The 12,720-nt window shown below is 37.7% G+C and overlaps 1 protein-coding gene across 1 annotated transcript; it reads right to left on the bottom strand.

Moving 5' to 3' along the window:
• Window positions 1-11,730: 11,730 nt before the first annotated feature.
• Window positions 11,731-12,720, bottom strand: LOC100662530 (olfactory receptor 11G2-like). The gene has a single exon (XM_010601021.3). It carries the CDS (start codon window positions 12,703-12,705, stop codon window positions 11,731-11,733), a length of 975 nt encoding a protein of 324 aa, XP_010599323.2. The 5' UTR covers window positions 12,706-12,720.

Raw genomic sequence — 12,720 nt, 5'->3', positions numbered from 1 at the left:
TACACAAGTTGTTTTGCTTCCCGAGAAACCTGTAGGAAACCTATGCATGGCACATATGTTGGCCGTTTGGCAATTAGCTTGGAATAATCCATCCTTTGACTCTTCCTTAAAAGCCACCAATCAATGATCCCAGTGATTCTAAATTTCAATAAAATTGGGTTCGCAGCAATAGGAGCTTTATATTTTATGGATTTTCTTTATCAACGAGTTAGATTTTTTAAAAATACTCTCTCCCCTTTGAAATTTTGAAAACTCATAAACATTGCCCTCTCACCTCTGTGAAAGGCAGTGGAGTGGCTATCAGTTTGTGTTTCTTTTTCACACCCATAGTTATTTATTTTGATAGGCCCACTCTTAGTCTAAGTTACTTTTTACTAGGATTGGAATGACTACGTTTTTTGACATCTCTCACCCAAAGGAAAGTAGGTGACACACTTCTCAGATAACCTGGAGCTGTGAATGCCTGTTCATCAGCTGTTTCTCTGTGTTGTTCACATCAGAATAATTTTCTCTTGTAACATATTAGTGAATTGTAAATTTTTAACACAGAAGCCAAAAGGAAAGGTCATAGTAATATTTTCCTGGAGAGTAGAGAGCTGATAGTGACCTCGGAACATTCCTTGAATTTGCTTTACTTCAAGCTTTTATTTTAAACCCCTCTAATTTATCAACTGAATCTGTGCTACCCTAAACACATACAGTGTTTTAAATAATTTTACCATAAAAAAACCCCCATAAATCTCATTAAAAAAAACTTTTCAAATTACATAGCTTGGCTACTTACAAGTAATCATTGTTGTGCTATCCAAATATTGCATATGATAGGTTTCCACATTTCTGACTGTATCCTGCCTGCAGGAAACTCAGAATCTTAATCAACTCAGAAAGATCATTTATCGAAAATCAAACAAATGGATAAGCAAACATATCTCTAAATGTTGCTAAAGATCATTTCTTTTTCCTGAGCGCACATGATAATTTTCTTTTCTTTCAGTTTGATGGTACACAAAACATACATGTAAAAAATATTCAACAGGCTTTATCCAAATGCAAGGATGTTTATTAATATTATTTGGTACAAAATTTCAAATAATCTAAAGTGCTCATGCTTTGTCATTTTAGTTTATTAAAAGCATACTATTTAAAATTTACTTTCCTAAAATAGAAATCCCTCTTTTTAATAATTAAGAGCATAAAAAATATGGAAAGAGGCAAAGAAAAATGAGAAATAATCTCACTCCCAGGAGAAAACAAGTTTAACTCTTTGGAGAATTACGTTCCTGTCTTGAAAAAAACTAAAATGAGGTTTTCAAAATACATTGTTTTAATAACATGTTTTTTAACTTAATACATTTTAGTCTTCTTTCCATGTAAAATTCTGTGGCTGTACATGATCATTTCAATCACTGCATTGTCTTCTATTCCATAAATTGAATCAACACCTAGTGATAGGTTTACACGTGACCTATGAAATGAACGTAAGATGATTAGAATATTTAATAATTAGTCAGTGTACAGTGCCGTAGTTTTTGCTGATGAATATGTTAGGTATGCTTTTGATACCTATCATACACTGAAGCCAGCCAGATAAAACCCTATTACACATGAGATGAACTTCCTGTATAGTATTTCCATACATGTTCTAATATGTCCACTACAGCATATGATGTAATGACTAAATTATATGTTTATATCTTTTACTCTAGACTGAAAACTCCTGTAATTCATGGACAATGTAAATTCATCTTTATATTCTCAGTTGACTCAGTTTCTGGTGCACGGTAGGCATTTGTTGAATGAATTAATGAATATATGAATGCCAGGCTTCCCACCCTGTCACTAAAAAGATGAGTTTCTGAACATCACCATTAGTGAGTTTCCAGTCTGAACATCATTGGGCAGAATCTTTTGTGGCTCTGACCAAACTTACCAGCAGGGCCACATTTAGGCCTTGTGGCCCACTAATCCCACCTTGCCTCATGTCCCTGTCATCCTTTAGGGTCCACTCTAAATGTAAGCCTCTCCAGTCATTTACTCTGTTTCATATTTCAACTCTATTATTGACATTTTAACCCTGGTGGCGTAGTGGTTAAATGCTAAGGCTGCCAACCAAAAGGTCAGCAGTTTGAATCCACTAGGTGCTCCTTGGTAACTCTATGGGGCGGTTCTACTCTGTCCTGTAGCGTGGCTATGGGGCGGAATCAACTCAACAGCAATGGGTTTAGTTTACATTTTGCTTAGTCCTTCTCCTTATTCCATCTTTTTCTTCCTAAGTGCCCCCCCCCCTTCTGTACTTGCTTCTTGGTGAATGGTTCTTCTCTCCATTCATCAATCCAGTTAGCATTTACTAAGCAGGAAACTTGACAGTCATTCAAGGCACCTTCTAATTCTGTCACCTCCCATGTGTAATTAATTACCAAATCCTGTTGATTTTCTGTGCTGAATGTGTCTCAAATCTGTCTAGAGCACATGGGAAATCAATGCAAGTGTGCTCTCCTTGTTTGGATGGCTCAGTAGTGGAGTGCAGCAACCATACACTTAACCTAGAAAGAAAAATGGGCTGCTTTTTAGGAAGGATGAAGAGTGCAGTTTTAGGAAGGCAGCACATGGCTTGATGAGAAAGGAAGAGGAAACCCACTCTGGCAATCTATGGGGTGTCCTAGCATAGCTGAGATAGGTTCACAACTGATTGACTAGATCCAGTAATACTTAACTCAGCAGTACTGTTACGCCACACACTTAAAGGAAAATAAATAAAATCAAATTGATTTGGGTTCAAGTACTGTATGACTTACTGTGGAACCTTGAGCAAGTTGACACCTATCTTGCAGAAGAATTCTTGTGGAAATAGCACTGAACATGTATGCCTAGCACAGTGCTTGGAAGAATACACGAGGACCTGAAAAAAAAGACAGCTGTAATTGTTAATACTGCTACTACTAACAGGAGCCCTGGTGGTGCAGTGGTTAAGAGCTACCGCTGCTAACCATAAAGGTGGACAGTTCAGACCCACTAGCTGCTCCTTGGAAACCCCATGGAGGAGTTCTACTCTGTCCTATAGGATCCGTATGAGTCAGAATCAACTCAACAGCAATGGATTTTTTTTTGTCCTTTTTTTACTACTACTAATAAACATGATTAGAAAGTAATTCAGTTACTAATAAACATGATTAGAAAGTAATTCAGTTACTAATAAACATGATTAGAAAGTAATTCGGATAACGTTTAGCATAAACATGATTAGAAAGTAATTACGATAACGTTTAGCACAATCACTTAGTTTAAAAATTACTTAAAAATCCAGATGACAGACAGTAAATTTAAGTTAATTTAACAGACTGGATTAAGAAGTTACCCCATTTCGATGTATCACATAACAAAGCTACAGGCAGCTCTCTAGGTTGCTCAGATTTATTTTATTAATCTTCTTGTATATTCTGGCTCTCAGAAACATACAGCTTGATATGATATAAGGAAGAGGATATGAAAACACACTACTGTTCACAATTTAATATGCAGAAAATAAATGATTAAAGGAAGGGCATTTCATTAGCTGGGGTGTGCATAAGAGTAAATAAGAATAAGCCGTTCAACTGAGGCCTTTCTAAAAGCTGAGTTCTGCATCACACTGAAAGGTCTTCTAACATCTAATATGAAATGTATCAATTTTGTGAATAATGAGAGATTCCTTTGTGAATCATGAGGCAAGAAAGTTTAAGGGAGTGTTAAGCTGAGGAACATCTGAGTAACTGGGTCCTCAGTCAGCAGCTCATTGTAACATACGTGATTATTATATTACTAGATACGCAGTTTACTGTGGATAAAATCACATATCCAGAATTATAACACCCATGAAACTTTGCAAAACTATATTAATAGTGAAAGGGGATTCCACTGGAGCTAGTGTCTATGTCTAAGGAAAAATCCAGTGAAGACTAGATAGGGAGAAAAGTTACTTACCCCTCATGATAGGACTAAGTGTGGACGACGCTGGGAACAAACACTGTGTCTGGGACCCTCACTGGGTTTTCAATCCCTTACATGGAATCAGAACCCAGGGGTCTGAGCCTTTAGAGTTCTCATGATCACTAGCACGCACTTGGATGTTATTCCAAATCCTAGGAAATAGAAAGCTAACCACTGAACCTCTCTTTCCTCCCTTCCTGAGGAGCCCAGAAGAGAAAGTTATACCAACAGCGTACTTCTGTTGGGCAATAGTGATAGCCAATGGAAAGAAGCACAGCCCTAAAATCAGCCCTTGAGGCGTGGGCCTTAACTGCCAGTCTGGTATTTTCCTCAAGACCTCAGTCAACCACAGGCACCCAGATCTTTCTCCTGTTTGGCCCAGCAGAGAAAGTTCATCAGATGTTTTTTATAGATTAGTTACTTACGCTGCAGAGTTGATGGAAACACTGAGGTATGAACTCATGAGGTAATTTCAAAAAGGGGGTGCAGGTGAAGGAAGGGGAAGAGAGTGTTGTTGAGACTCTCAAGGGGTACAATTAAAGGTGCATCTTAGAAATTATTGTGAAGCCTTCAGTCTCCCCTTGGGATGGTTTGTGCTCAAGAGTCCTTGGTGTAGCATCCTTTCTTCCATCCGTAGTTTTCACATAGTTTAGGGTAAGTTGGTCCCGAGAGTGAAGGCAGGAAGAATGTCTTAAAAAGGCAATGGTGAGATGTCTGTATGGGTTTATAGGGAACTTCTTTTCCTTTTCAGGGGAAGTCTTTTTCACTGTGAAGTCTAGAGAATGTTCAAAATGTACATTGTTTATATTCTCTGAGGGTGTGTTCGCTTCACACAATTGACATCTCTAAGTTTTTGCTTCCAGGCTTTAATTACTGATAGGCTATTTCTCTTCTATTTGTTCTATTTGTTTTGTGTTCTTTCTTGTTTTGGATTATTCAAGTAATTTTATTATTTCGTTTTCCCCTATTAGCTTTTTAGTTATACACTCTCGAATAATTATTCTAGTGATTACAATACACATCCTTGATTTATTACAGTATGTAGCTTAAATTAGAGCCCTGGTGGTGCAGTGGTTAAGTGTTAAGGCTGCTTGCCGAAAGGTCGGCAGTTCAAACCCACCAGCTGCTGTTTGGAAACCCTATGGGGCAGTTCTGCTCTGTCCTATAGGGTTGCTATTAGGTGCAATTGACCGTATGGCAATGGGCTTGGGTTTGGTTTTGGTATACCTTAAATTAGTACTTTTACCACTTCCTAAACGATTTAAGATTGTAACAGTGGTTTAAATCCATTTGTTCATACATTTTATTTCTTCATATGTTACAAATCCCAGAAGATATTATAATTATTATATAAACAGTTTTTTATTTATCCACATATTTATCTTCCCTAGAGTTCATTCCTTTTTTCACTTCGGAACATCCCTTTGTAACTGCACTGCACTGTTACTTTTGTCATAAACCGAGTGACTTTATATCTGTGGGTCTTTTATTGGACTTGCTAGCGCTGGTGGCACAGTGGTTAAGAGCTACCGCCGCTAGCCAAAGGGTCGGCAGTTCAAATCCACCAGGTGCTCCTTGGAAACTCAGTGGGACAGTCCTACTCTGTCCTATAGGATAGCTATGAGTTGGAATCGACTGGGCAGCACTGAGTTTTAATTGGTTCCATTGGCCTATTTGCTTATCTTTGCCCTAATATCACAATGTCATTACCTTTGTAATAAGTCTTGATGTCTAGATATATGTCATCCACCTGTATTTTTTTCTTCTTTTCATATTTTTCTTTCTCTTCTCCTCCTTTTCCTTTTACTTCACTATTGTTCTTTTAAATAGGTATTTAGCATTACATTGTATGAATATACTGCGATTCATTTGCCCATTCTCTGTTCATGATTATTTCAATTATTTCATTTAAAATTAGGACTAGCTTGTTAATGTTCCCAAAAATAACTGCTGGAATTTTGGTTGATATTTTATTAAAACTATAGAGCAATTTGGAGAGAATTGATGCCTTCACAATACTGAGTTTCAACTCATAAAATAATACAACCTGCATTTATTTAAATCTTCAACAATTTTTTTTCTGTCTTGAGGCCTTTTACCTCTTTTGTTAGATTTATTTTTTGTCATTCGGTAATTTTTTTGATGCCATTATAAGTGGTACCATTAAAATATTTTATAGCTTTTGTTACTGGTATATAGGAATAAAATTAATACTTATATATTGACTCATATTCAATGATTTTTAAAAATTCATCGGTTAAATGTGATATTTTCTTGGGAGATTATTTTGTATATAATACATATACAATTATACCATCTTAATTTCTTTTAGATATCACACATAAATATATACAATTTTTCCAATTTTGTATCCTAACTTTCCACTCCTTATAAATTTAATTTATTTGCCCTGCCTAACTGCACTAGCTAGAACCTGAAGTACAATGTTGAACACTAGTGTTTGTAATCAACATCCTTGTCTCCATTGCAAATCTCAAAGAGAAAAACTTTCAAATTAAAACAGTAAGTGCATTTAATGTAGGATTATTTTATTTTTTAAATAAAACCTCTTTATCAGTTAAGAAATAATTCTTTTAACCCTATTTTACTAAGATATTTTAAAATGGATTGTATTGAGTTTTAATGTGTTTTGCTGTATGTTTTGAAAAGACGTAATGTTTATACACTTTTATTTTGTTAATGTGATGAATTACATTGATTTTGTAATGTTAAATCAAACACGCAGTTTTCGGGTATGAATCCAATTCAGTCTTGATTTTTTCTTAGCGTATTTTTCTTGGTTTTGGTCATGACTCAGCAGCTAAGCAACTAACTCTTCTGACAAAAGTAACAATGAAATTTGGAAAAAATACAAACAACCATTTGAATGTACTTGAGAGCAATCTACACAGGTAAAACTTCAGGGACTACAATTCCAGGAAGAAGGCAAAAGCAAGGATGTGGGTTCAACATTCACCTCCCCCCGCCTCCCGCCGCCGCCTCAGGATATTTGACTATTGACTAAAAACAAAACAAAACAAAAACCCATTGCCTTGGAGTGGATTCTGACTCATAGCAACACTATAGGACAGAGTAGAACTGCCGCATAGGGTTTCCAAGGAGCAGCTGGTGGATTCAAACTGCCAGCCTTTCAGTTAGCAGCTGTAGCTCTTAACAACTATGCCACAGGGCCTCTGACAATTCACTAGGCGGGGGGAATATTGAGGTGTGGAGGCATGGGGAAGAGACTGGGGGTTGGGGTATGAAGGAACAAAATCTGAGTAGGAAGCAGTGATTTTACCGAACTGAAGAGATAGAAGAGTTGGAGTTTGCAGCTGCCTGAGCAGCAGGTGTTTGAAGAACAAATTCTTTTTTTTTTTTTTAAAATTTTTATTGTGCTTTAAGGGAAAGTTTACAAATCAAGTCAGTCTCTCGTGCAAAAATTTATATACACCTTGTTTTTTTTTTTATGTACTCCTAGTTGCTTTCCCCCTAATAAGACAGCGCACTCCTCTCCATCCTCAATTTTTGTGTCCATTCAGCCAGCTTCTGACCCCCTCTGCTTCTCATCTCCCTTCCAGACAGGAGTTGCCCACATAGTCTCATGTGTCTACTTGATCCAAGAAGCTCATCCCTCACCAGTATCGTTTTCTACCTTATACTCCAGTACAATCCCTGTCTGAAGAGTTGGCTTTGGGAATGATTCCTATCTTGGGCTAACAGAAGGTCTGGGGACCATGACCTCTGGGGTCCTTCTAGTCTCAGTCAGATCATTAAGTCTGGTCTTTTTTCGAGAACTTGGGGTCTGCATCACACCGCTCTCTTGATCCATCAGGAGTTCTCTGTTGTGTTGCATGTCAGGGCACTCATTGATTGTTGCCAGACACTCTCTAGTTCTTCTGGTCTCAGGCTGATGTAGTCTCTAGTTTATGTGGCCCTTTCTATCTATTGGCCTCATAATTACCTTGTGTCTTTGGTGTTCTTCATTCCCCTTTGCTCCAGGTAGGTTGAGACGAATTAATGCATCTTAGATGGCTGCTTGCTAGCATTTAAGACGCCAGACGCCACTCTCCAAAATGGGATGCAGAATGTTTTCTTAATAGATTTTGTTATACCAATTGACCTAGATATCTCCTGAAACCATAGTCCCCAAATCCCTGCCCCTGCTACGCTTGCCTTCGAAGTGTTCAGTTTATTCAGGGGACTTCTTTGCTTTTGGTTTAGTCCAGTTGTGCTGACCTTTCTTGTATTGTGTGTTGTTTTTCCTTTCACCTAAAATAGTTTTTGTCTACTATCTAATTAGTGAATACCCGTCTCCCTCCCTTCCTCCCTCCACACTGTCATAACCATCAAAGAATATTTTTTCTTTGTTTAAACGGTTTCTTGAGTTCTTATAAGAGTGGTCTCATACAATATTTGTCCTTTTGCAACTGACTAATTTCACTCAGCATAATGCCTTCCAGATTCCTCCATGTTATGTAATGTTTCATGGATTCATCATTGTTTTTTATCAACGTGTAGTATTCCATTGTGTGAATATACCATAATTTTTCCATTCATCCCTTGATGGGCAGTTTGGTTGTTTCCATCTTTTTGCTATTGTAAACAGTGCTGCAGTGAACATGGGTGTGCATGTATCTGTGTAAAGGCTCTTATTTCTCTAGGATATATTCCAAGGAGTGGGGTTGCTGGATCGTATGGTAGTTCTATTTCTAGCTTTTTAAGGAAGCCCCCAATCGATTTCCAAAGTGGTTGTACCATTTGACATTCCCACCAGCAGTTCCAGTCTCTCTACAACCTCTCTAGCATTTATTATTTTGTGTTTTTTGGATTAATGCCAGCCTTGTTGGAGCGAGATGGAATCTCATTGTAGTTTTGATTTACATTTCTCTAATGGCTAATGATCGTGAGCTTTTCTTCATGTCTCTGTTAGCTACCTGAATGTCTTCTTTAGTGAAGTGTCCATTCATATCCTTTGCCCATTTTTTAATTGGGTTATTTTTCTTTTCGTAGTTGAGTTTTTGGAGTATCATGTAGATTTTAGAGTTCAGACACTGACTGGAGATGTTATAGCTACAAACTCTTTCCCATCTGTAGGTAATCTTTTTATTCTTTTGGTGAAGTCTTTGTATGAGCATAGGTGTTTGATTTTTAGGAGCTCCCAGTTATTTAGTTCATCTTCTGCATTGTTAGTAATGTTTTGTACACTGTTTATGCCATGTATTAGGGCTCCTAGCTTTGCCCCTATTTTTTCTTCCATGATCTTTATCGTTTGAGATTTTATATTTAGGTCTTTGATCCATTTTGAGTTAGTTTTTGTGCATGTGTGAGTTATGGGTCTTGTTTCATTTTTTTGCAGTTACCCCAGCACTGTCTTTTCCCCATTTAACTGACTTTTGGCCTTTGTCAAATATCAGCTGCTCATATGTGGATCGATTTATGTCTGGATTCTCAATCCTGTTCCATTGTTCTATATATCTGTTGTTGGACACTACCAAGCTGTTTTGACTACTGTGGCGGTATAATAGGTTCTAAAATCAGGTAGTGTGAGGCCTCCCACTTTGTTCTTCTTTTTCAGTAATGCTTTACTTATCCAGGGTCTCTTGCTCTTCTATATGAATTTGGCAATTTGTTTCTCCACCTCATTGAAAAATGTCGTTGGATTTTGGATCGGAATTGCATTGTATCTATATTTGGCTTTTGGTAGAATAGACATTTTTACAATGTTAAGTCTTCCTATCCATAAGCAAGGTATGTTTTTCCACTTACGTAGGTTTCTTTTGGTTGCTTGCAGTAGTGTCTTGTAGTTTTCTTTGTATAGGTCTTTTATCTCTGGTAAGATTTATTCCTAAGTATTTTATCTTCTTGGGGGCTGATGTAAATGGTATTGATGTGGTGATTTCTTCCTCAATATTCTTTTTGTTGGTGTGGAGGAATCCAAGTGATTTTTGTATGTTTGTCTTGTATCCTGATCCTCTGCTGAACTGTTTTATTAGTTTCAGTAGTTTTCTTGAGAATTCCTTAGGGTTTTCTGTATGTAAGATCATGTCTTCTACAAATAGAGAAACTTTTACTTCTTCCTTACCAATCTGGATGTGCTTTATTTCTTTATCTAGCCTAATTGCTCTGGCTAGGACCTCCAGCCCAATGTTGAATAATAGTGATGTTAAATGGCATCGTTGTCTGGGTTCCTGATTTTGAAGGGGATGCTTTCAGCCTCTCTGCATTTAGGATGATGTTGGCTGCTGGCTTTGTATAAATGCCCTTTATTATGCTGAGGGATTTTCCTTCTATTCCTATTTTGCTCAGAGTTTTTACCATGAATGGGTGTTGAACTTTGTCAAATGCTTTTTCTGCATCAGTTGATAAGATCATGTGGTTCTCATATTTTGTTTTATTCACATGATGGTTTACATTAATAGTTTTTCTAATGTTGAAGCATCCCTGCATTCCTGGTATGAATCCCACTTGGTCATGGTGAATTATTTTTTTGAAATGTTGTTGAATTCTATTGACTAGAATTTTGTTGAGGATTTTTGCATCTAAGTTCATGAGGCATGTAGGTCTGTAATTTTCCTTTTTTGTGGTGTCTTTACCTGATTTTTGTATCAGGGATATGCTGGCTTCATAGAGTCAGTTTGGGAGTATTCCTTCCTTCTCTATGCTCTCAAATACCTTTAGTAGTTGTGGTATTAACTCTTTTCTGAAAGTTTGTTACAACTGTCCAGTGAAGCCATCCAGGCCAGGGCTTTTTTGTTGTTGGAAGTTTTTAATTACCTTTTCAATCTCTTCTTTTTTTCTGGGTTTATTTAGTTGTCCTAACTCTGTTTGTGTTAGTTTAGGTAGGTAGTATGTTTCTAGATATTCATCCAATTCTTCTAGGTTTTCAAAAGGAATAAATCCTTGAGAGAGGTGGACCACAGAGAATAACATCCAAAATTTGGTGGAATCTTCCCTAAAGGCATTTTTGGATTCCTATGGGGTCCACTTGATGGTAACAGGTTTGGTTTTTGTCTTTTTAACTGTTCATGGGGTCCTGGTCACGTAGTGGTTAAGAGCTTAGTTGCTAACCAAAAGGTTAGCGGTTTGAATCCACTTGCTGCTACTTGGAAATCCTATGGGGCAGTTCTACTTTGACCTATGGGATTGCTATAAGTTGGAATCAGCACAATCAGTTTCGGTTCCTTTTTTTTGAAGCTGTTAATACACAAGATGAGACTTCAAGAAATCTAGCAGAATGCAGAAACCGAGAGTCTGAAGAGATAAGCAGGGATTTCAGGAATCACATTGTGAAATAGGAGTCAGAGCACACTAAAGAGGAGAGGCACTGGTAGACAGTCCAGGCTTTAGTCGAGATCTCATGAAGGCCATGTTCCTGAGTAAGGGCCATATCCCAGCAGAAAGATCACTACTGACATGAACCATCTTTAAAACAAATAAAAATAACTTTTAAATGGGATTAAGACTATCTACCTCTACTCTATCTACATGCTAAAAGAAAACCTTTTCTTGGTTGGGTTACTACACACAATGTCTGCAGAATTTTTTAAATGCAATGTCCTGCATTCAAAAAAAAAAAAAAAAAAGAAAAGAAAAGAAATTGATGATTGCTAAGAAATAGTACTAAATGATCAAAGATCCAGAGAAGAAATAGACAGTAGAAGCAGGCTCACAGGTGATTAAGGTTTTGGATCAATACTAGGATGAACAATTATATGAATTATACCAGTTTTTTTTAATCTGAAAAAGAAATTAAATATGAGTTTAATATTGCTCAAGGGTCTTTTTGATTAACACTGTTTTTTGTATTCCCAGAAATTTCTGCAGGGCTCTTTTCATATCTTTGTTCCTAAGACTGTATATCACTGGGTTAAGGAGTGGGGTCATGACAGAGTAAAATAGGGTCACAATTTTCTGCATTCCATCTTCTTTCTGAGATGATAGACTCCCATACATAACCAGTACTGAGCCATAGAAAAGTGAAACCACAGCCAGATGAGACCCACAGGTAGAGAAGGCTTTTCTTTTTCCAGCTGCTGAGGGGACTCTTAGTACAGCTCTTAGGATCAGAATGTAGGACCCCATGATGAAGAGAAAGAGAATAATGAGGGGAAGAGGATTTAAGGTGGAGAAGAGAAGCTCCATCATAGGAGCTCTTTTGCAAGTGAGTGCTAGAAGAGGACCTGGGTCACATAGGAAGTGGTCAATAATCCTGGATCCACAAAAGGACATTTGGGAAATGATGATAACAGGAATCAAGAACCAGAGGAAACCAAATACCCAGCAATTGACTACGAGATTGGTGCAGAGATGTCCAGTCATAATGGTTGGATAGTGTAGAGGTCGGCAGATTGCAAGATATCGATCAAACACCATAACTGCCAAGAAAAAGCTTTCTGTACAACCCAGGGAGAAGAAAAAGTAGAATTGGAGAAAGCACCCAGAGAAGGAGATGACTTTGGTCTCAGAGAGGAAATTGGCCAACATGCTGGGGACAGTGGAGGTGACATAGCAGATCTCCAGGAAGGAGAAGTTGGCGAGTAGGATGTACATGGGTGTGTGGAGTCTCTGATCCCAGCGCACAGCACAGATGATGGAACCGTTCCCCATGAGGGTCAGGAGGTAGACAATAGAGAAGAGCACAAAGAGGAGGATCTGACCCTCCCTGGGGCAAGGGAAGCCCAGGAGGATGAAGCCAGTGATGGCGCTGGAGTCGTTGAGGGGGTTGAGGATTTTCATGTGTCTGTGAGCTGT

This window comes from Loxodonta africana, chromosome 10, assembly GCF_030014295.1.
Source record: "Loxodonta africana isolate mLoxAfr1 chromosome 10, mLoxAfr1.hap2, whole genome shotgun sequence".
Lineage (NCBI taxonomy): Eukaryota > Metazoa > Chordata > Mammalia > Proboscidea > Elephantidae > Loxodonta > Loxodonta africana.
This window is presented reverse-complemented; position numbering and strand designations above follow the sequence as displayed.

Excerpts from the sequence above, each read along its gene's own strand:
- LOC100662530 (XM_010601021.3), bottom strand. The coding sequence starts at position 12,705 with ATGAAAATCCTCAACCCCCTCAACGACTCCAGCGCCATCACTGGCTTC.